General features: G+C 43.3%; 1 protein-coding gene across 1 annotated transcript in view; it reads left to right on the top strand.

The window, feature by feature from the left end:
- LOC124624054 (beta-1,4-glucuronyltransferase 1-like) overlaps nt 1–22,554 on the top strand; it is a 165,778-nt gene that overhangs the window by 54,728 nt on the left and 88,496 nt on the right. The window contains exon 2 of the mRNA XM_047149082.1: nt 21,748–22,044. Within this exon, the coding sequence (XP_047005038.1) occupies nt 21,748–22,044 (297 nt within the window). The remainder of the gene's footprint in view (nt 1–21,747; nt 22,045–22,554) is intronic.

Below are 22,554 nucleotides of genomic sequence, written 5' to 3'. Positions count from 1 at the left end.
GGATACAGTAGTCGACCTTGCAATTGATAGGTTTGGGGGTCTTTTATTTACACTTCATTTTTATTGTCTCATTTTCATGGCACTGTGAATTCTTTGGTATTTCTGAGTGTGTGTCAGTTTTTTGGTATACTTATGCTAATATTTACAAACCTTAATTCTAATATACAAAGTTCTGGTTAATACTGAGAAAATGACATCATGTAGTAAAGTTTGTACCATAAAATATACAATGAATACAACGTTACATACAAATGTTTCCTTCCTCATCAGAGGTGAAAATTAAGTCCTTGTATTGCTTTCTGTATTTATTCTGGGGCGACGAGCTTTGTTCGCTAGCCCGTGTTGAATATGGGCGGGTGATACGCGCGCCTGATTGTTTGGTCGTCTGTTAGCGGGCAACGTTGGTTGAATGCGCGCGCCAGTGCACTGAATATACACCGACGTGCGGGTACCGTCGAGACTTCCGAACCTCAGTATGCGTGTGCTTTTTGTAGTTCCTTCCAGTACTTAGACTGGATACGACGAGGTACATTGGAATATGTGCCCCGAAGAACACACCACACTATGTGCGAGGCGGAGGACGATCCCGTCGATGCAGCTCCTGGTAAGAAGCGTACCGTGTCAAACTTGTTTGGCATTGTCCTTTCCTATTGTGACGCCATGTGTCGTTTGACGATACAAGCTTCAATTTTCGATGTCACTTGTTTAGGCTCTCTGACACTTGCAACGCAGCGCTACTTTGCACAATTTTAATTTCTACATACACACCACTTTAACCGCGAGTATTGCGATCGAAACTTCCTTTTCACTACACTTTTTTTTTTCTTCGCATTAACCCCTTTTACCTATTGTACTGAGATTCATTCCCCTCAATACTTCTTGTCAATGTACATAATTTGTAAGTCACGGGACTTGGCATGAAATACAAAATACATCACATACAATGGAATAACATATAATACATACAATACATTGTTTACATTAACTGCAGGAAAAAACTATCGACTAAAATTGAAAAAATTTTTGACCACTCATAGTGGCTTCTTCGTCTTGGATTTTACTGACACACACACTCGCCTTTTCCCATTAATCTGTTAGAAGGAACAAGTCCTTTGTTTTCCTTCTTGAACTCGAGTATAAGTTAAGGTTTACCTCCATTACGTATTCTTCACACGCAACGACATGCATCAGCATGCAGAGAATACAGCTGTAGCCGCTCCACTGAAGCTTGGGAAGGGAATTTCCTACCTTCTACTAAGGGTAGTGGCAACGACTACGTGTATGCTACGGTTTTTTGCGTATAAAATCTGAAAATGCACGAAATAATCATTTATATGCAGCATAACCCTAATACGTACAGTGTTTTGTGCTTGAGCACGTTCTGGTGTGCTTGTAAATCATTACCTCTAATAAAATTTCCTACATTAACATAGACATATAAACATAAAATTTTGAAGTTCAGGGTGTAGCTACTATTAATATGTACAGTGTTTCACAATAGCGGCACGCCCTTGTGTGCGTGTATCATTTTCAATTAAAGTGCGCTTATAGGCGTCTTGTGTTATCATGGGAGAAAAAATAGACATTTTAATGCATCGGTTGTCATGAAAATCTATGTACACGAACAATCAGACCTTCATAGCTTCAGTGCAGCATGAAATTCTTTATGACGTTTTGTTCATAATTCATTTTATAGACGATTCCTTTGCTTACAGGTCGTCGATCACACTACTTACCTGTTTCTCGTATAGCGGCGACATCATTTTCATTCTTTGTGACTGTAAATTGTTATATGTGTGAAAGATATAATTTTAACATGATTTTTCCTTTCATGTTGCAAGTGGGTAAAGTAATTCATACCTTCCTTTTGCATACATGAGTGAAGCATCGCTAATGTTGCACTTTGTATCAGGGTTTTCGCATTTTATTGTAAACTCGTAGAGTCTTACGGTTTTAATTAAGCTGTTTCTTGACGTTAGGTATACCTGTTTATACGAGGTTGCCTTACAGTTTAATTTTCCTTATACACTTCTACGTTGTTTAAGTTCAGTACATGTACAGGGCTTCTTTCGCCTTTCACACATTCATACATACGTTTATACACAAAAAAATATCTACCACTATAATATACACTTTGCTGGTGGGGCCCTTTTTCGGTACCCTGCACCATTCCTTCAATATTCCAAAATAATTCAGGGTGTGCTGAGCATCGTCCCTTATACTAATAATACTTACAACTAAATATTTCTTCTTACATACATAACTGCCTTCCAGTCCATTAATGCGCAACATTCCCTATTTTCCTCCTTTACACTTTAGCTTTCGTACATGTACCCTCGTGTATAGCTTATATATTCTACAAAGCTGTTTGCTGAGTGCTTCAGGTGTTTCCTAACGTTAATGTGTTTCTCCCTCTATAAACCCTAGGTATTTGTTTTGAGAGCGATTCAGTTCATTACTCACGCTGCATAGGTCTGTTTATTATTACCCTATTTTAAAGCTTGTGTCACTCTTTTCCTTAGTCACAAAAATTCCCGCGTTTACCTTGTTGTTCATTCTGAAAATCGCTAGCTACTGTGTAATGTAAATGTATTCGTTATCTCTTTGATTTCCTCTTTGCTGCTTTTTCCCTATATGTAATTGTGTGCTGTTCTCGTGTACGTAGCCTTTCTTCCGGTTATATATCTGCATTATTTATTTATTTATTTATTTTTCTACACTCCTGGAAATGGAAAAAAGAACACATTGACACCGGTGTGTCAGACCCACCATACTTGCTCCGGACACTGCGAAAGGGCTTTACAAGCAATGATCACACGCACGGCACAGCGGACACACCACGAACCGCGGTGTTGGCCGTCGAATGGCGCTAGCTGCGCAGCATTTGTGCACCGCCGCCGTCAGTGTCAGCCAGTTTGCCGTGGCATACGGAGCTCCATCGCAGTCTTTAACACTGGTAGCATGCCGCGACAGCGTGGACGTGAACCGTATGTGCAGTTGACGGACTTTGAGCGAGGGCGTATAGTGGGCATGCGGGAGGCCGGGTGGACGTACCGCCGAATTGCTCAACACGTGGGGCGTGAGGTCTCCACAGTACATCGATGTTGTCGCCAGTGGTCGGCGGAAGGTGCACGTGCCCGTCGACCTGGGACCGGACCGCAGCGACGCACGGATGCACGCCAAGACCGTAGGATCCTACGCAGTGCCGTAGGGGACCGCACCGCTACTTCCCAGCAAATTAGGGACACTGTTGCTCCTGGGGTATCGGCGAGGACCATTCGCAATCGTCTCCATGAAGCTGGGCTACGGTCCCGCACACCGTTAGGCCGTCTTCCGCTCACGCCCCAACATCGTGCAGCCCGCCTCCAGTGGTGTCGCGACAGCCGTGAATGGAGGGACGAATGGAGACGTGTCGTCTTCAGCGATGAGAGTCGCTTCTGCCTTGGTGCCAATGATGGTCGTATGCGTGTTTGGCGCCGTGCAGGTGAGCGCCACAATCAGGACTGCATACGACCGAGGCACACAGGGCCAACACCCGGCATCATGGTGTGGGGAGCGATCTCCTACACTGGCCGTACACCACTGGTGATCGTCGAGGGGACACTGAATAGTGCACGGTACATCCAAACCGTCATCGAACCCATCGTTCTACCATTCCTAGACCGGCAAGGGAACTTGCTGTTCCAACAGGACAATGCACGTCCGCATGTATCCCGTGCCACCCAACGTGCTCTAGAAGGTGTAAGTCAACTACCCTGGCCAGCAAGATCTCCGGATCTGTCCCCCATTGAGCATGTTTGGGACTGGATGAAGCGTCGTCTCACGCGGTCTGCACGTCCAGCACGAACGCTGGTCCAATTGAGGCGCCAGGTGGAAATGGCATGGCAAGCCGTTCCACAGGACTACATACAGCATCTCTACGATCGTCTCCATGGGAGAATAGCAGCCTGCACTGCTGCGAAAGGTGGATATACACTGTACTAGTGCCAACATTGTGCATGCTCTGTTGCCTGTGTCTATGTGCCTGTGGTTCTGTCAGTGTGATCATGTGATGTATCTGACCCCAGGAATGTGTCAATAAAGTAACCCCTTCCTGGGACAATGAATTCACGGTGTTCTTATTTCAATTTCCAGGAGTGTATTTTCTTTCTCCTTCCGTACAAGCTAAGATTTTACTCAGTATAATATAATATTACAATACCGTCCATGACCAGCATGTACTTGTATGTTCACTTTTATTACGTAATACCAGCTTATAATTAAATTTTCTAAGTTACTATTTACAAGACTTTCCTGTTTTTGAATGACTTTCGTCTCAGTGTCTCATAGTAAGAGTGGTCTCAAAACTTTTAAACTTTCCGCGCATGCGCGCTTACGTACCACGACTGGACTGTAGGTGCGGGGAAAACTCTGCATTGTTGGCGAACATTATTCGTGATAGCCACCATCGTGTAATAGTCACGTGACGCCTGGACTCGACCGCGCATGCGCCTTCGCGCTTTGTATACGCTCAGCTGATCGGACATGGAAGGGGGGAAGATTTCTCCCCGGCTCGCTGCCTACAGCGCGGCCAATGACCTCGTCTTGACATGCAGCTATCGCGTGCTGATGAGCTGAGCGTTGGATTGCAACTTCGACGTGTGGTTTGTTGCTCGTCTCAAGCGAACAAACTCTGACCTTCGCGCTAATTTGTCTTTGTTCCCCTCTCTTAAATAACTGAGTTAGACTACAAAGTACCGTATGGTTTATTTTATAGTGTTAAAGACTCACAGTAACACATGTTTCATTAGGTGTGGTTAACTATGCGTAGTTCAGCTGGCATATGCCCCCAGTTGTTCGCAAGTTTCTTAGGTTAATGACAGCAATTTTACTATGTGATCCAAGGTTGTACAATTTCAATTTTGCTAAAATAACATATAACCTTTAATGAAAAAATTCCTTGATGTCCTTGTGGGGGTATAACCCTTTCACCTTGCCCGTTCGTGTGTTACCTAACAGATAACATCCTGGGTGAGGTTTGTCTATTATAATGAAAGGGCCATCATACAACAACTGCCACTTTTTGTTTAATGCCTTAATTTTAGAGGATTTTGGGTGGGTACGTAATAGTACTTCCTGTCCAATGTTAAATTCTGTAACCTTTCTTATCTTTTTGTTGAACTGCTTTCTCCTTATTTCTGCTTGTTCTTCCATCTGTAGTAATGCTTGACGTACCTTTTCGCCTAGCGTTATTTCCTTTGTGGCTAATTTAGGTAAAGGTTTAGCCCATTCGTCAAGTTCTGTGCCTTGAAACATTAACTCTGTAGGTGTAAAGCCTGTTGAAGTATGAATTAAATTATTTACAATATGCTGAAATGGAGCTATGTATTCTACCCATTTTGTCTGTTTATTTGGTACATAAGTTCTTATAAAGCGATTAAATTCTTTAAAATTTCTCTCAACCGGGCTCGATTCTGGGTGAAATTTGGATACCAATATATGTTTTATGTTTTGAGATTCGAGAAATGTTTTCCATTTATTACTAGTGAAGTTTGTTGCATTATCAGTTAATATAATTTTCGGTTTTCCCACTAGTGGTATGTAGTCTTCTATCATGCGTTTGATTATTGATCCCGACAGTACTGCTTTTATAGCATACATTTTTAAATACTTTGTGAAGACATCATAAAATGCGATCACATATCTAACTCCTCCCCTAGCTCGTGGATATGGACCTGCTGCGTCCACGGAAACTAGTTCTCTTGGTCTAGTTGGAATGATAGGGTGTAATACGTCCAAACAAGATCTATTAAGATGTTTAACCTTCTGACATATTGTACACTTTTTTATTATTGGTTCAATCCTGCGTCTGAGATTCGGGAAGTAACAATACGTTGATATTTTCGCTGTACATTTTGATACCCCATAGTGTCCCCATACTCTATGTGTGTGTCTTATCAAATTGTCTATGTATTCTTCCGGGATGCAGACACACCAGGTGTTGGATTGTGGATTGCGCCTGTAGAAAAGAACATCGTTTGACATTGTGTAATATTGTTTCAATGTACTATTGTCATCTGCCTGCAGTTTTTGCATAACTTGTCTCCATCTATTGTCTTCCTTTTGTAGTTTGCTCATGTCCTTACACATCTTTCTGTAATATGGTTGAAATGTGCCATCATGCATCAGAAAAACTCTAAAATCGGAAGTCTGTTCGATCAATTCATTGAACTCGCTCAGGCCTTGTGGCAAGCGCGATAATGCGTCGGCAATTACATTCTGTTCACCCTTGATATAAACTATCTCGAAATCAAATTCCTGGAGGAATAAACACCAACGTGCAATCCGTTTGTGCAACAATTTGCATGTGAGTAAAAACGATAGTGCTTGATGGTCACAAAACACTCGTGTATGTCTTCCCCAGAGATAGTATTGGAACTTGCGGAAAGCCCACACTACAGCTAACGCTTCAAGTTCAGTTGCCGAATAGGCTCTTTCACATTCCGTTAACGTTCTACTGGCAAAACTAATTATGTTTACTTTCTGTTCTCCATTGTCATTTACTAATTGGAACAGACAAGAGCCTAATCCCTGACATGATGCGTCCGTGCTCAAACAAAAGTTGTAGTTCATGTTAGGATGCTTCAAAATGGGTGCGTTTATGAGTGCCTGTTTGATTTTTACGAAATCTTCCCCACATTTTACTGTCCACAACCATGTGTGGTTTTTCCTTAAAAGGTTGAGTAGGGAATCACTATTCAGTAACTGTTTGGGCACGAATTTTCGAAAAAATGACGTGAGCCCCAGAAACGCTTTCAATTGTTTACGTGTTTGTGGTGAGGGGAAATATTCTATGGCATCAAGCTTTTTTGGATCTGGTAAAATTCCGCCTGGTGAAATAATGTGGCCTAAAAATTTTATTTGATCCCTTCCGAATTCGGACTTCTTAAAATTTGCTGTGACGTCATATTCTCGGAACTTTTGGAACACTTTGTGTACCAATTCTACATGCTCTTGCCAGGTCTCCGTGGCTATCAAGAGATCGTCTACATACAACGTCACTTTGCTAATCAGTTCTGGACCCAATACTCTGTCTAAAGCCTCTATAAACACCCCAGCACTCACGTTGAGTCCAAATGGCAGTACTTGGAATTGATAGCTTCTGCCAGCATGAATGAACGCAGTATATTTTCTGCTATCACTGTGTAGGGCTATTTGCCAATACGAAGCCTTCATGTCAACGGATGTTAAATACTTCACTCCATGAAATTTAAGCGATTGCTCATCTAAGTTCTCCGGCCTAGTGCGTATTGGTACGATGATCTTATTAATTTCCCGCGCATCAAGTACTAATCTGACTGATCCGTCAGGTTTACTAACAGCTAGGATGGGACTGCAGTACGGTGAATGTGAAGGTTCTATCACCTTCCACAGAACCATTCTATCTATTTCTTTGCGAACCGCTTCCTTCTTTGCCCATGGTATCGCATATGATTTATGGCAGTACGTTTTATGTGGGTAGACTTCCATTTTGTATTCATACGTTTTGATTATTGTTGGCTGTTTTCTAAAAATGTCGCGGTATTCATAAATAAGATCTGCTAGTTCATTTTGTTGAGTTTCTGAAAGACAAGTGGATTTTCCTACCTTCTCGTGGGCGGCCTGTTCGTTAATTATTTCCGTGTCTAATTGTTCGGGGAAAGGAATATCTATCAATAAAACTTGTGGGTAAACTAATTTTACTTCAGCTTGTTTCTGTAATTGGCCATTACGATCTATTGTTGACCTTACAAGATTGACCTTCACACTACGACTGCCCACACGGAAATAGCAAAGTCCACTGCCTATGTCGATGTTCACTTTATACTGCCGGAAAACTTCCATGCCTAAAATACAATTGACGATTAACTTGTCAACGATTAAGAATGTACAGTTTATCGTGACATCGCTAATGGTAACAGGTATTTGCGTCTGCCACTTAATACTTTTCGACTTGTTACCTATAGCTGTCAAGATTTTACAATTTTCCGTTGGCAACACTGGTACTTTTAATACTTTCGAAACTTCTTTAAATAAACTGTTAGAAATAATATTCGTAGATGCGCCTGTATCTAAAATTACGTTGGTAATTATAGTTCCTATCTTTGCTGTTATTACAGCCTGCACGAGGTCACTTACCTTGTCCGGTGCTTTCATCTCTTCTTCACATAGATCATCTTCTACGGTCGCATCCTGATCATATCTTAAAAATAATTGTCTAAGATGTAATGTGTGCTTGTTTGTGCCCCCTGTTGTCAAATCGGTCGGCCGGTGGGGGCTCATTACGACCGATTGTTGTTTACCGGGGGAGACAACGGCGTTGCTTCAGTACTTTCCGATACATCTACAAAGTGTACTGAGTGGTTATTCTGTCGCCAATTAGTTTCCGGACCGCTGCGTGCAACATTTTCTTGCGACCGGCCGTCGCTATTCCTCCTTGGTCTGTCATTCCTATTACTGTAACTATTGTAATTTTCATTTGTGTGCCGCCTTTCATCACGCGGGCCTGACCAATCATTCACGTGATTTCTATCATTTCCATACCGCCGTGGACCGTAATCTGTACTATACCTTCGGTCTTCACGTCTCTGTGGCGCCGAATTCCTCCGATTCCCGTAATTCCAGGTTCCATTATTTGGCCTTGTCGCATACGGATGCCAACTGTGTGGGTTTTGTCCACTGCCATTAAAATGATATCCGTTACCGTTGTTTTGATTGGTTCCGGAATATTCATTCCGATTACTTGTGCTCGGCTCTTCGTATATTAGATCAATTGAGTCAAGCACGGAAAGAAAGTAGTCAAGGTCGTTTTCCGGTATGGTTACCAATTTTTCGCGTAAATTCGCGGGTAGTCTGTTTTTCAGAATTTTGAGAACGTCTACATGCGGTATTGGATTGTTCCAATAGCGCGTCTTATTCAAGTACTTTTCGAAATACTTTCTCAACCCGCCGTTTTTTAGGTTGAACGGTTGTGGGTTGAATACCTCACGTCGCAGTCTTTCTTGGACCCCAGCAGACCAATATTTCTCCAAGAAAGCCCGTTCAAATTGTTCGTAGGTGACGCACTGTTCAGCCATGTCTGTGGCCCACAAAAGTGCGTCGCCTTGTGTGAAGCCTACTACATATCTAATCTTCTGTGCCTCAGTCCAGTTTCTTGGTAAGACATTTTTAAATGCTCTTACAAATACGACTGGATGAGTTTTTCTGGATTCTGTGGAGAAAACTGGAAACTGTCTATGTTTCAACAGGCTCTCATCGACTAGAATCGTCGAGATGCAAGGCGACACGCCTACTGCCTGTTGCAGCACCGCGTTTGGCGAATAGCCATTGTTTGCCTGTGCCGGTGCGTGCACATACGCCGCACAGGGCGCGTGATGTTCTGCGTTATTGACATCGTAATCTGGCACGGGCGAATAAGTGTCGCGCTGCTTGTTGCTTGACGTAGGCAAGTCATTTGAAACGTTTATTCTACCAGCAATTTCCTTACGTATTCTGTCCTCGGCTACTTTGATTTCATTACCTAATTTTTCAAAAAGTTTTGTTTCCCGGTCAGTTATTGATTCATTTACATTACCGTTTTCTAAAGTTTCATTTAATTTGATAATGTCGGCGTTGATACGTCGAGTCTCCTGTTTCAGAAAACCGACTTCTTCGTTAACTTTATTAACTTGGTCAGGTATTTCTTCACATGCGGACTGTACTCTTGTTAAATTTAATTGAATAGCCTGTACGTTTTCATGTATTTCCTTTTGTACGGTTTGTGTTTGATTGTGTGTTTCTACTATTTCTGACAGTTCCTGTTCCTGTTTGTTTGTAAGATCTGACAATTTCTTTTCTAAATCATTTGCCAATACATTGTATACACTATTGACGGTTTTGATGACTTTGTCTTCGATCTTTTGATCGATTTCATTGGTGAGTTTATTTAAGCGTTGATCGAAATGTCTGTGCATGTTCGCCAGTTTTGTGTTCGTTGTGTTGTGGCTGACTTCTAGATTCGCCAGTTTTGTGTTCGTTGTGTTGTGACTCATCTTTAAATCAGATAATTGCTCGCTCACGTTTGACATCAGACTATATAATGCCTCAAGCGTAACTGACGAAGCTTGTGTGTTTGTATTTATGCCATTATTTGTTGCCATTGTTTCTCTGCCACGGTCTGATTGAATCGAAACCGGGCTAGGTTCACTGATTTCACGCGAAATATTTTCATCTGATCTGGTAATCGATGCTTCATCGACTGTGCACAAGGTTTCATTTGCAAGTGGTTCATTATTGTTAATCCCTGTGGAGTGCAATTGAATCGTATTTACTTCTACATTATGTTGTGCTGAAAAACTAATTGCGTCATCATTTACGTCACTATTGTCAGAATCGGTGACGTGTCCATGAACATTTGTTAAATTAAAGTTCTCCGATTCCATTGTGAAGATATTATTTTTATCTGTACTTTACTGTTAATCTAAATCTTTAAATTCTCTCGCAGTTGAATTAATAAAAATATCTCGCGATTGTTATTTGTTGCGCGTCGGAAATTTACAAGATGGCGCACTACGTCTTCTAATTCTGCGATTGTTGAACATAAAAAGTAATTATCAAAGTGTAATTGTGTGTTACCACAAACACTACCAGGATTTTAATATGGACAGGAAAAGGTTCTGCTTTAAGTGGAGCTAAGCCAAGGTGCAGCCACTGCATGCGTTTGCGCTTTCCTACCTTAATTCCGACTGAACTGCGTCACTCACGATTACGTTAGTTTTGTAAATCCTTGTCCTTGTTCCTTCTGGTTATTGTGCCATCCGTTTATACAGTTAATACTGTTTCACTTTATTCGTCATTTTCCATGTGCGTCATGTAACAGAGAAACAGTAATTAGTACAAGTACATTTGTAGCACAACAATGAAGTACTTACTCTTTGTTCCACCAGCACTGTCCTGTCACGGTCGCCAGTGTGGCGAAATAAATAAAAAACATTTTACATTTTAAATTCCACGTCATTGTTGATTTAATCAGAGTTCTCACCTTAGACGTAGAATTAGTCCTTCTGCCACAATATTAATTCATTAGTCGCCATCGATGTTCTTCTCTTTGTTGACCGTGTGTACCATCATGAGTCGGCATCGGTTCATTTCACGAAGACGGTGGAAACCAAGGAATACTATGCTACGTCGCTATAAATAATTTTCGTAACACTTCGATACTTTTCACTATTTTTTTGTTCACAACACAATAGGACTTGCTGTGCTCGTCGCACAAACCATAATTACCAACCATATGGCTGCCTTTTCGCACAGTCCAAAAATCACGTCCATCCTCCACAAGGCAACAATCGAAAGTGTCCCTTAGCTCCTTGGAGTATCAAACAAAAGAGAATCCAATGTGAACTTTACAAAGATTATAATATACATGCCTTTCAATTTATCTTTGGCGCAGCTTTTAAGATATTGTATGTCTCTGCATAGGAATGTGTCATTACACCGAGCAGTTCTAGGCGCTTCAGTCCGGAACCGCGATGCTGCTACGGTCGCAGGTTCGAATCCTACCTCGGGCATGGATGTGTGTCATGTCAGGTTAGTTAGGTTTAAGTAGTTCTAAGTCTAGGGGACTGATGACCTCAGATGTTAAGTCCCATAGTGCCTAGCGCCACTTGAACCATTTTTTGAGCTGCCACAACACTTTGAGTTAGAACAGGTTATATTTTGCACTGCAAGAAACGTTAAACTGGCATGAAGACTGTCGTATGCTGTGCAAGGTCTTTGATTGTGCATGTAACCGATGGCACACGAGAGGGCGCCACCATCCATACACACTTCACAGCGGGCGCCGCTCAGTTCGGATCTGTCGTCATGAGACGTCACTCACATTAAGGAACTAACTTACGCTTCCGCTACTGGTTCTTCAAAGCGCCACATCCATCCGTCGCGCACCCACAAGAAATACGGTACCGCAACAAACTTATGACGTCACAGTAGTTGTCTTGCCGGAAATACATCACGAACGCTCGGCTCTGCCAGATCCATCCGTTGCGGGGCACATGAGAAATACAGGCCACACAATGAACTTGTGACGTCACTCCTGTTGCCTTGTCCGTCATACATCACGAACGCTCAGCTCCTTCTGCGGCCATTGGGAAAACGCTACGTCAATGAAAAGGTACCTACTATAGGTCTTGACTCGTGTTATGTGGACTTGCATGTATTTAAACGCAAAGCTAATAATTACTAAACTGCTCTGAAATTGTAACTCGCTCCACACGGGAGACGGTCGCTGAAAATCGATCAGCTGCCTCACTGAATGCTGATAAGTACAGCTTGTTCGCCACGGTAGCAGCACGATCAGCGTGGCTGATTGCTAAGCTAAGAGGCCCTGGTTTGATTCCCCGCTGGGTCGGAGATTTTCTCTGCTCAGGAACTGGGTGTTGTGTTATCCTCACGTTCGTAGCGTTTTAATTGACATTCCACTAATGAGATGGCTGAATGGACACAGCCCGAAAGCTAATAAAAAAAAACTACAACTGCTTTCCTCTTCCTCAAATTAGAGTGCAGACGGCAATCATTCCGTCGATCGCGAATAAATGGAGATGCATCGTACGTGGTTCTGGTTCATCATTTACCGTCGCAATTCGTTCAGTAGCAGTTCCAGTCTACAGTTTCAAACCATCCGACGCACATCAACGGTTGCCATCGTAATAGCAATCCGCTGTTTACGAGTGATCGTGGGGTTGTTAAACACCTGGTTTCTACTGAAACTTCGACTCAAAGACTGAACTTAATAGCTGTCACAGAAACAGTCCAAGAATAATTCTATAGTTTGGGTAATTCCTTTCATCTGTTAGGTCAATTATCGTATAGGACTTGGACTGCAGTGCCACACACCTTGCAACACGCAAAATTCAGTATTCTGTGTACGTTCTTTTGTGTTGCTCATATTAATTGTCTAAGAGATAGTGCCCTGTGAGCACTTATGTCGTAAACGTGCAGGCCGGCTACCTTGTATAGCAACGATCATTCTGTGGTAGGCGTTGCTACCTAGGACGTTGGGCGCTAGACTTGCTTTTGCGAATACAACATCACAGTGTACTACATCCTTAGATCGGAAGTGTTACAGCACAGAATGCTTCCATTTAAAAGTAATCACCATACGTAATTCCCACTGCGAGACGAGACGATCAATTCTTGTTTCGTAGAATGCGGCCGGCCGCTGGCAGATCCACAACTGTTCGCGCTCTTGCATTCCCTCGTCCGACTAGACGACCACGCATGTCTTTCTCCAGGTCGCCAAAGATGTGAAACTCACATAGTGAAACATACGGGCCGTACGGAGGACGTTGCACTGATTCCCAACCAAATCGCTGAAGCGTAACCTTCGTCCGATTGGCAGTGTGGGGGCGGGCATTTTCGCGCAACAGCATGACTCTGCTCGACAGCATTCCTGGGCGTTTTGACTTTACGGTGCATCGCAGGTTCTGCAACCTGCACACTGATTGTGGTTCCACGGTCGAGGAACTCAACGAACAAAGGGCCACTGCAGTCGAATAAGAAGACAATCATGAACTTACCAGAAATTATGTGAATAGCTTTCGATTTCTTTGGTGGAGGAGACGTGGCATGTTTCCACTGTTGGTTTTGCCTTTTGCCCTCGGGCTGTTGTAATGCTCTCGGACGGAATCATCCTGTTACACGAATACGACCGCTCCCACACTTCCAATCGGACGAATGCTATGCTTTAACGATTTTGTTGGAAATCACTGCAACACTGCAACCTTCGTTACAGCGCGTATCTTTCACCTTGTGATTTTCACATCTTTGGTGACCTGAAGAAGGACACGCCTAGGCGTCGGTTTCTGTCAGACGAGGAAGTGCAAGAGTGGGTGCGGTTGTGGATCCGCTAACGGCCGACCGTGTTCTACAAAAGGTGAACTGATCACTAACGTCAGCCGGCCAGGGTGGCCGAGCGGTTCTAGGCACTACAGTCTGGAACCGCGCGACCGCTACGGTCGCAGGTTCGAATCCTGCTTCGGGCATGGATGTGTGTGATGTCCTTAGGTTAGCTAGGTTTAAGTAGTTCTAAGTTCTAGGGGACTGATGACCTCAGAAGGTAAGTCCCATGGTGCCCAGAGCCATTTGAACCATTTCATCACTAACGTCTTAACACGTATGCCGATTACTTTTCGATGAAACCATTCCATTGTCCGTTGTGGCGGGTGTTCAGTTTTCATTTGACAGCTCCTCACACATAATGTGCATAAAGAAACATTATTCAGCAAGTTTTCCATTAGAAGCGACATTTAAATGTTGTTTGTCTCCGATAAATTCTCGTTATATCTCGTGTAAATAGGAGAAAATTCTACAAGTAGTTGTCGCACTGTGACGTCAGCAGGATATCCGCGTCCTACCTGAGTGGTCAGTGCGACTGGCTGCCATGTATCCTATCCCAGATTGGATATCCCGGCCAACAATTTCATTAGTAGCAGGATCGTGGCCTGTCGAAAGAGAGGTTGCTGTGCGCGTTGGTCGGAATCCAACTACTGTCATCAGAACAAGGAATCGATAGTTTCAAGTAGGTAATGCTAAAGGCCGTGCAAGATGTCAAAGGCCCAACGAGACTGGTGCCTGAGAGGACAGACATATTGTTCGTTCTGGTGTGCAGAATCGTACAGCCACGTGACGCACCTCGAGTCAAGAAATGGGCCTGTCTGCAGCAAGGCAAGCATTAAAAAGACAGTACGCCCACGTCTGGAATACCACGGACTGCCAGGACGGCGGTCATTGTTGAAGCTTCCCTTGATGGGGCAGAGCCGCGCGACCGACGTTGCATGCAGGAGCGGCACGACGTCACCTTTCCAGACGAAGTCTACCTGGTTCTGGGCACAGTGTGACGGTGGCTGTATCCATATAGGGAGGTTCCGAGCAAAACGAACGCTGGCGGATAGTATTCGTCATCTTCGTAAGGCTCCGGTTCCTGGTGTGATAGTACTGAGACTCCTGGGTTGCTTTTTTTGTTAGTCCTCCAAGTGTCCTGACTACTTTGTGAATTATGTGTGTGTGGGGGGGGGGGGGGGCGGAGGTAGTGTTCCACTTCTTATTAACTTACGCTCGGCTGCCGTCATCACTATTTGATTGAATTTAAGCCACATCTAGCTGACGTAGTATGGAAGGAATGGGGACTGCCTTTAGGACAGTGTCAAGCGAACTTATTTTGGATTTTTTAATGTAAAAATATTTTGCGTTTATTTTGGATGGATTTGTATGTTACGGATTTAGTACTGCTACACCGACCGTGCAGTCACTAACTCTTGTATACACCACGTCGCTCACTATTTGCTCAGGACTGTTTGTCACTAAGAGATCTACTAAATAATACCACTAAAGGTGGTGTAAATCTAAACTACACATTTAATATAGACGAATACACGCCTCGTAAAAACACACACACAAAAGAAAGTAAAGATTGCACCGCAGAACCATCCAGATGTATCTATGCATACTACGGTGACAAGTCACGGAATAGCGATGTGGACAAATACATATGGTGGTAATATTGCGTACATATGGAATAAAATGGCAGTGCTTTGGCAGAACTGTCATTGGACTCAGTTGATTCATGTGAAAAGATTTCCGAAGAGATTATGGCCGCTCGAAAAGAATTAACAGACTTCGAACGCGGAATGGTAGTTGGAGCTAGACGCATGGAACATCCCATTTCGGAAGTCGTTAGGGATTTCAACACTCCGAAATGCACAGTGTCAAGAGTGTGCTGAGAATATAAAATTTCAGGCATTACCTCTCACCACGGACAACGCAGTGGCCGACGGCCTTCACTTAACGACCGAGAGCAGCGGCGTTTACGTAGAGTTATCAGTGCTCAGAAACAATCAACGCTGCGTGAAATAACCGCAGAAATCAATGTAGGACGTACCAAGGCAACAGGTAGGCCATTCCCGTGTGTCACGCTGTTATTGGTTAATGAGTATGACGTCGTCGGGAATACTGTTCTACCGTGATAGCTCAACACCAGCCTCATGAGCTGTTTCTCGCGAAGTGCTACATCCACATGGATACTCTGCAAATAAGATTTAAGTGCCTGGAAGAGGGCTGACGCACATTACTAAGCATCGCTTACATCTCAAATTATAAGACATTAACACATGTATGTTATACACACATCAAAAAAGGTTTTCCATCACCCTGGTTCCCAGAACTCCTGAAGATAGGAGTTGACTTTGGATATTGTATCACAGACACAGTCCCTTAGACAGTTCAGAGATGTCACTAAACCCGCCCAAAGATGTGAACAACCATGCATGAGCAGCGCCTATTAGACGGAGAGGGTCCGACAGCCTATCAGTTCCAGTCATTGCACCAGGAAGGAGGTACAGTGCTCGTGTTGTCTGTACTTCAACCATGCCTAGACGGTCAATACCGCGGTTCGATCGCGTCCGGATTGTTACTTTGTGCCGGGAAGGGCTCTCAACAAGGGAAGTGTCCAGGCGTCTCGGAGTGAACCAAAGCGATGTTCGGGCTTGGATGAGATACAGAGAGACAGGAACCGTCGATGATTTGTCACGCTCAGGCCGCCCACGGGCTATTGCTGTAGTGGATGACCGCTACCTACGGATTATGGCTCGGAGGAGCCCTGACAGCAACGCCACCATGTTGAATAATGCTTTTAGTGTAGCCACAGGATGTCGCGTTACAACTCAAACTGTGCGAAGTAGGCTGCATTATGCGCAACTTCACTCCCGATGTCCATGGAGAGGTCCATCTTTGCAACCACGACACCATCCAGCGCGGTACGGATGGAGCCAACAACATGCCGAATGGACAGCTCAGGATTGCCATCACATACTCTTCACCGATGAGGATCGCGTATGCCTTCAACCAGACAATCGTCGGAGACGTGTTGGGAGGCAACCCGGTCAGGCTGAACGTCTTAGACACACTGTTCAGCGAGTGGAGCTAGGTGGAGGTTCCCTGCTGTTTTGGGGTGGCATTATATGGGGCCGACGTACGCCGCTGGTGGTCATGGAAGGCGCCGTAACGGGCGTACGATACGTGAATGTCATTAAAAAAATGGCTCTGAGCACTATGGGACTTAACTACTGAGGTCATCAGTCCCCTAGAACTTAGAACTACTTAAACCTAACTAACCGAAGGACATCACACACATCCATGCCCGAGGCAGGACTCGAACTTGCGACCGTAGCGGTCGCGCGGTTCCAGACTGTAGCGCCTAGAACCGCTCGGTCACACCGTCCGGCTGCTACACTACGCCGAGGAAAAGGAGATCCACCACGCTGTTCGGAGGTATTCCATGACTTTTGTCACCTCGGTGTAAGTGACTCGCTTCGACATAGAAGCCCGTAATACGAGGGGACCTCAAAAAACACGTATAAGCCCACGCTAAGCCCATTGTGGAACAAGAGTGGCGTGTTGTCAGACGAGAGTTCACATACTGCATTTCCTGCACGCCCAGTTCTGCTGCGTTATGGACAACAGATGCACCAGCGTCGGGGAGTGAAATGCCGTGACAACGGGAAAAGTGCTCCAAAGCTGTAGTATGCTAGACAGTACTATTCATGTGGACAAAACCTTTACACTGCACATACATTCACCTTGAAATGCTGGCGATATATGGACCAAATGCAACGCGGCTTCTAGCCACGGTGGAATGGTGCCAACAATATGATCAAGGCCGCAAAGGACATGAGTGATCCGGAATGGGAAGCAAGATCATCGACATCCGTTACAGGCGGCGATGTCCAGCAGTCCAGTAACTGATTGAAGGCTGTCGCAGATTTTTCGATGAGGACGTTCACACAGCGGTTTTCGAATTGCCCCATGACCAAGGAGCAGATTTCTATAGCCGAGGAACTGAACGACTGGTATAGTATAGTGTTCTGAGCGTTGTTTCGAATCTTTACTTCTATGTTGGAAAATACTAGAATGTATCTGTGTCACTCTGAAGTACAGTGCAGCTTTCAGTAAAAGTTGCTTGGCCTTTCGAAATAATGTGTAAGTTACTTTTTGAAATCCCTCCGTACAATAAACAAACTAACAATAACTAAAAGAAAACAGCCCTCGGTCACTAATTTTTAACGAATTAACCGGGTTTCGACACTGCTAGGAGTGTCTTCCTCAGAATTTACACCAAAGAATGGTCTATAAAATGTTCACAGAATTATGACTGAAAACGTATGATACAAACTATTAGTACGGAATTATCGTGAAAGACTGGCAGTACTTATATGTCATTTATAAAATAATAAATATGCCAAAATGGCATTAGTCACAAAGATATTTAAGATAACAAAACTGTAATGGCGAGCCACTAATGGCTGCTCGTTACTTGCGTGGTGCAGGCTGTAAACGGACTGAGGTGCCCGCGTTAACAAATGCGGCCAGGTGAACATGGCACTGCAACGAGCGCGCCATCTAGTAGCCGTAGATACAGTTAGGCTACTTCACATTGAAATATAGGCAGAAATGATTATAATGAGGACGTTCACACAGCGGTTTACGAATTGCCCCATGACCAAGGAGCAGATTTCCATAGCCGAGGAACTGAACGACTGGTATAGTATAGTGTTCTGAGCGTTGTTTCGAAACTTTACTTCTATGTTGAAAAATACTATAATGTATCTGTGTCACTCTGAAGTACAGTGCAGCTTTCAGTAAAAGTATTTGGTACATAATGGAAAGCAATGTTTGTTTGATAGTAGCGTACAACATAATATTTTGTCTACATCAAAGCTTATAACAGTAAGGTAAAACATGAAAGTATCATTATGAAAATGTAGATAGGACTGAATGACAACTTTTAGAAAGCAATATTCACGTGAAATACAGCCAAGAAACATTTGATAATTAGAAAACATGGGACTACCTTAGAAGAAAAAGAACATTTTGGCAACCTGCACAAGGAGACCCGTAGTCACATATCGATTAACGGCTTTATACCGTTGAAAAAATTTTTGTTACGTAGCTGTAACAGTTCGTTAAGAATGAGGCTATCCTTTCGAGCTAGATGCTTGAAAATCTCTAATTCTTCTAGACTGTCTTGTCTACGCCCTTTCTTTTCGGTGTGCAAAATGTTGCTATCTCATATGGTTTTAGGTGAATGACCTGTAATTAGAAGACGGTCGGCAAAAGATGAATTTTGGGGGCTAGTGCCATTTTTTCTTAGCAAGTGTTCTTCATATCTGGTAGTGAAGGCACGTCCAGTTTGTCCTATATAGTAAGAGGTGCAAGTATCGCAGACAATTTTGTAGACACCAGAATTTTCTAAGGGGGAACGAATAGAATGTAAATTATGAACTAAGTTTTTTTCCAAATTGTTATTAGTAGAAAAAGCAACGTTGCAGTCGTATTTCTTTCGAAGAATACGTTGGATCTGATAAGGGATAGGCCCCACGAAAGGAATAGAGAAATATTTTTTTGAGTTAGACTCGATGGCAGAAGTGCTTAGCGTAGTAATTCTTTTAGCAGTTAACAATGAGTATAAACCAAACATAGTAGTTGACGCCCTTAAAAAGAAAACTGCACAAGTCATTGCCTCCTTCTAGTGAGGTTGCTACACTTATGTGAGCCGTTCAGTGCTGAGTCACAGATTCCCTTTAGCACGAAAGTGTGTGTGGAGTTTCGCAGACTGCATAAATTCATTTCCCCCAGCCTGCTGCTGCATATATCACAGAATCGAAGGCAATTCTAAAATCATGCATGATAGGGCATACAATGCTTCACGAGTACTGCCGATAGTAGCTGAAGCGTTTACTCAAATGCATGCCCTCAGGCGTCTGTCTGCAGCCGTGCACTTTACGGCTCCTGCGGGGAGGGGGAATGTCAATGTGATTCTGAGAAGAAATAAGGTTGAAAATGGAAAATTGATGCAAAGAACATGTGAGCTAATTCACAATATGAAATAAAGCCGTTTATTTTGTCATCAGATGTACATATTATCACAACAGGACCAAACGCGATACAGCATTAAACGAAATGTGCTGTATTTGAAAGACATCAATGGGTGAATTTAAAAAGAAAAGAAAAAGTCTGCTTTCACCTTACTACCGAGAGAGACGTTTGATTGAGATCTCAAAGAGAAGTGTTGCTGGCGATGACGATGTTTATGTAGCAAAAATAAAGTTTTTTCACAGACTTCAGGACACCAGTAGCGTGGAACCATAGAATAGCTGGTAACTTCTCGGGAAAGTGTTTCCATTAATTTCTGCTGCACAGAGTCTAGTACGAATCGATAATTATCCTCGCTCATCGTTAGTTAATATCGAGACAGGTATTTGTTCTCTAACTGCTCATCCAGTTGTAAGACGTGTATATTTATATTGTCTGTTGTCAAACAATAATTTATGAAAGATGTTTATATTTCATTAATAGGATTAAGTAGGAATAATTAATATTTGTCATGTTGGAAATAATTGTGGTAGCAGGGAATGTCTGCACCAAAGTATTGTTGGCAGGAGAGACCGCAGATTGATATTTTAAAAAGAGCGGGAAAGACCGCACATTGATGCATTTTGTAATGGTAGTAGCGATTGTCTGCACCAGAAAGCATCGTTGGTGGGAGAAACCGCACTTTAGCGTTCGTAGGAAGTCAGTAGTAAGCGAGAAGTGAAGCGAGTCGGTAGCAGGTCTGAAGCGAGAGGTTGAGAGGAGCGGTGTGCCTGCCAGCCACCAGCTATGTTTTACAAGAGATTATAAACGGATGTACAGAGACATCAGCTAATTATTATGATAAGAGGAACTAATATTATTGAATTATTTTTTTGAGAAACTTAAGACTACTGAAGGTATGTTTGCGCAATGCTAGCTGTAAGATTATTGTAAAAAGTAAGTCCCATTTGAACGTTTGTAAAATCGTTTCATTCAGAATATAATTAATTTTTGCCAGCAATATTGCATTACTGATTATAATCCATCCCAAAAACCATCAATGTAAAACTTTGCAAAATTTTATTGTTGTCAGGAAAAAGTTTAACTATGAATTACCTAACATCACTCAAATTAATTAAAGAATAACGTCAGCTTTGCTATTAAATAATAACGTCAGCTTTGGTAATAAATACAGCCACTTATTATGACAGACCACCACCAGCTAATAAAGTATAGTAAAACAGAGTAAGTATATTCATGTCGCAGTTCGATGTAGCAGTCAGATGGCGATCCAGCATCAGTAAAAAAGGTAAGGAATAGTTTTGGGTTATTGCACATTCTATGTGTCGTCGAAATAATCAGAAAATCACTTTAATAAGCACCAATTAAATTTGTATGCGAAGATTTAGAAAGAGAATAAATTTCAAAGGGAAGATTTCATTTGTTATTATTAAGCAAGAGATAGAAATCGTAAGAGAAGGTTTGATAGGTTACTGTAGAAGGGAAGGTTGCGTAACGCAAAAGAGGTATAGAGGAGACGGGAAGGTTTCACTGTATTTCATTGGCAGTGACCATTTTTTCTTTTTGTGTTTTTCACTGCTACCGCATATAACGCAGTGACTGTAGAGGAAGTAAGACTTGCTGGTTTTCTCTTAGCACTGGACGCCGTGACAGCTTTTTCTCTACACATGCAGACTGACATCTGACGTGCACGTTGTGACAAGTCTAGGTACTCGCGATTTTGTTCTGCGCTTTAAGGAACGTGTTAGTGGGCACTAAGATGCCGTCGATGAAGATTACGCCCGCCTGTATCTGCTTGCTTATCGTTACCACGGTGCTTTGCAGGAAGCGCCCGCACTGGTGTTGACCCCACTGTCGGTGATGGACGCCTCTCAGAAGTACCGCGTGCGGCAGTTCGTGTCGGTGGGCGACCGCTGGCAGCAGCTGCCTACGTCAGCGGGGGACTGGACCACGTGCCTGGCGCTGCACGCCTCGCTGTCGCACGTGCACCACGTGGAGCGCCAGGCGCGCTCCTGGAGCGGGCCCCTCTCCGTCGCGCTCTTCGCCGCGGGGGACGACGTCCGCCTGCTGCTCGCCTACATCATGTTCCTCAGGCGCTGTAGGCAACACGTGCGAAGTAGGGTAAGTAAGTAAGTAAGTCATTTCTTGCGTCTCTGCCAGTAAAAACATTAACTACTCAAACATTTTTGCACTAACTTTATATCTGCAAACGTGTGGTTTTTACTTGTGGCTATTAAACCTGCAACACCACGAAGGCGACATGTAACATACCTCAAATTAGCGTGAAGTCTATTACACTGACGGAAAAAAATCGCAAACCGAAAAATTAATTAACGTAGAGTAATGCAATTTCGGAATTACATTTGTCTAGGTAACATATTTAAGTGATTAACATTGCAAGAGCACAGGTTAATGTAAGAGCGAGATAAGCCATTGCAAATGTGAAATGCTGTGTACTACCAGAACGTTGAATGTGAGTATGCAGACGTGCATACATTGTGTTGTACAGGTGCCGGTTGTCAGTTTGTGGGATGGAGTTCCATGGGGGTTGCACTTGGTCGGTCGGTCAATACAGGAACGCCTAATGCTGTTTGTGGATGACGCAGAAGTTGTCGTCTGATGATGTTCCAC

The sequence above is a fragment of the Schistocerca americana genome, chromosome 1, assembly GCF_021461395.2.
Source record: "Schistocerca americana isolate TAMUIC-IGC-003095 chromosome 1, iqSchAmer2.1, whole genome shotgun sequence".
Lineage (NCBI taxonomy): Eukaryota > Metazoa > Arthropoda > Insecta > Orthoptera > Acrididae > Schistocerca > Schistocerca americana.
This window is presented reverse-complemented; position numbering and strand designations above follow the sequence as displayed.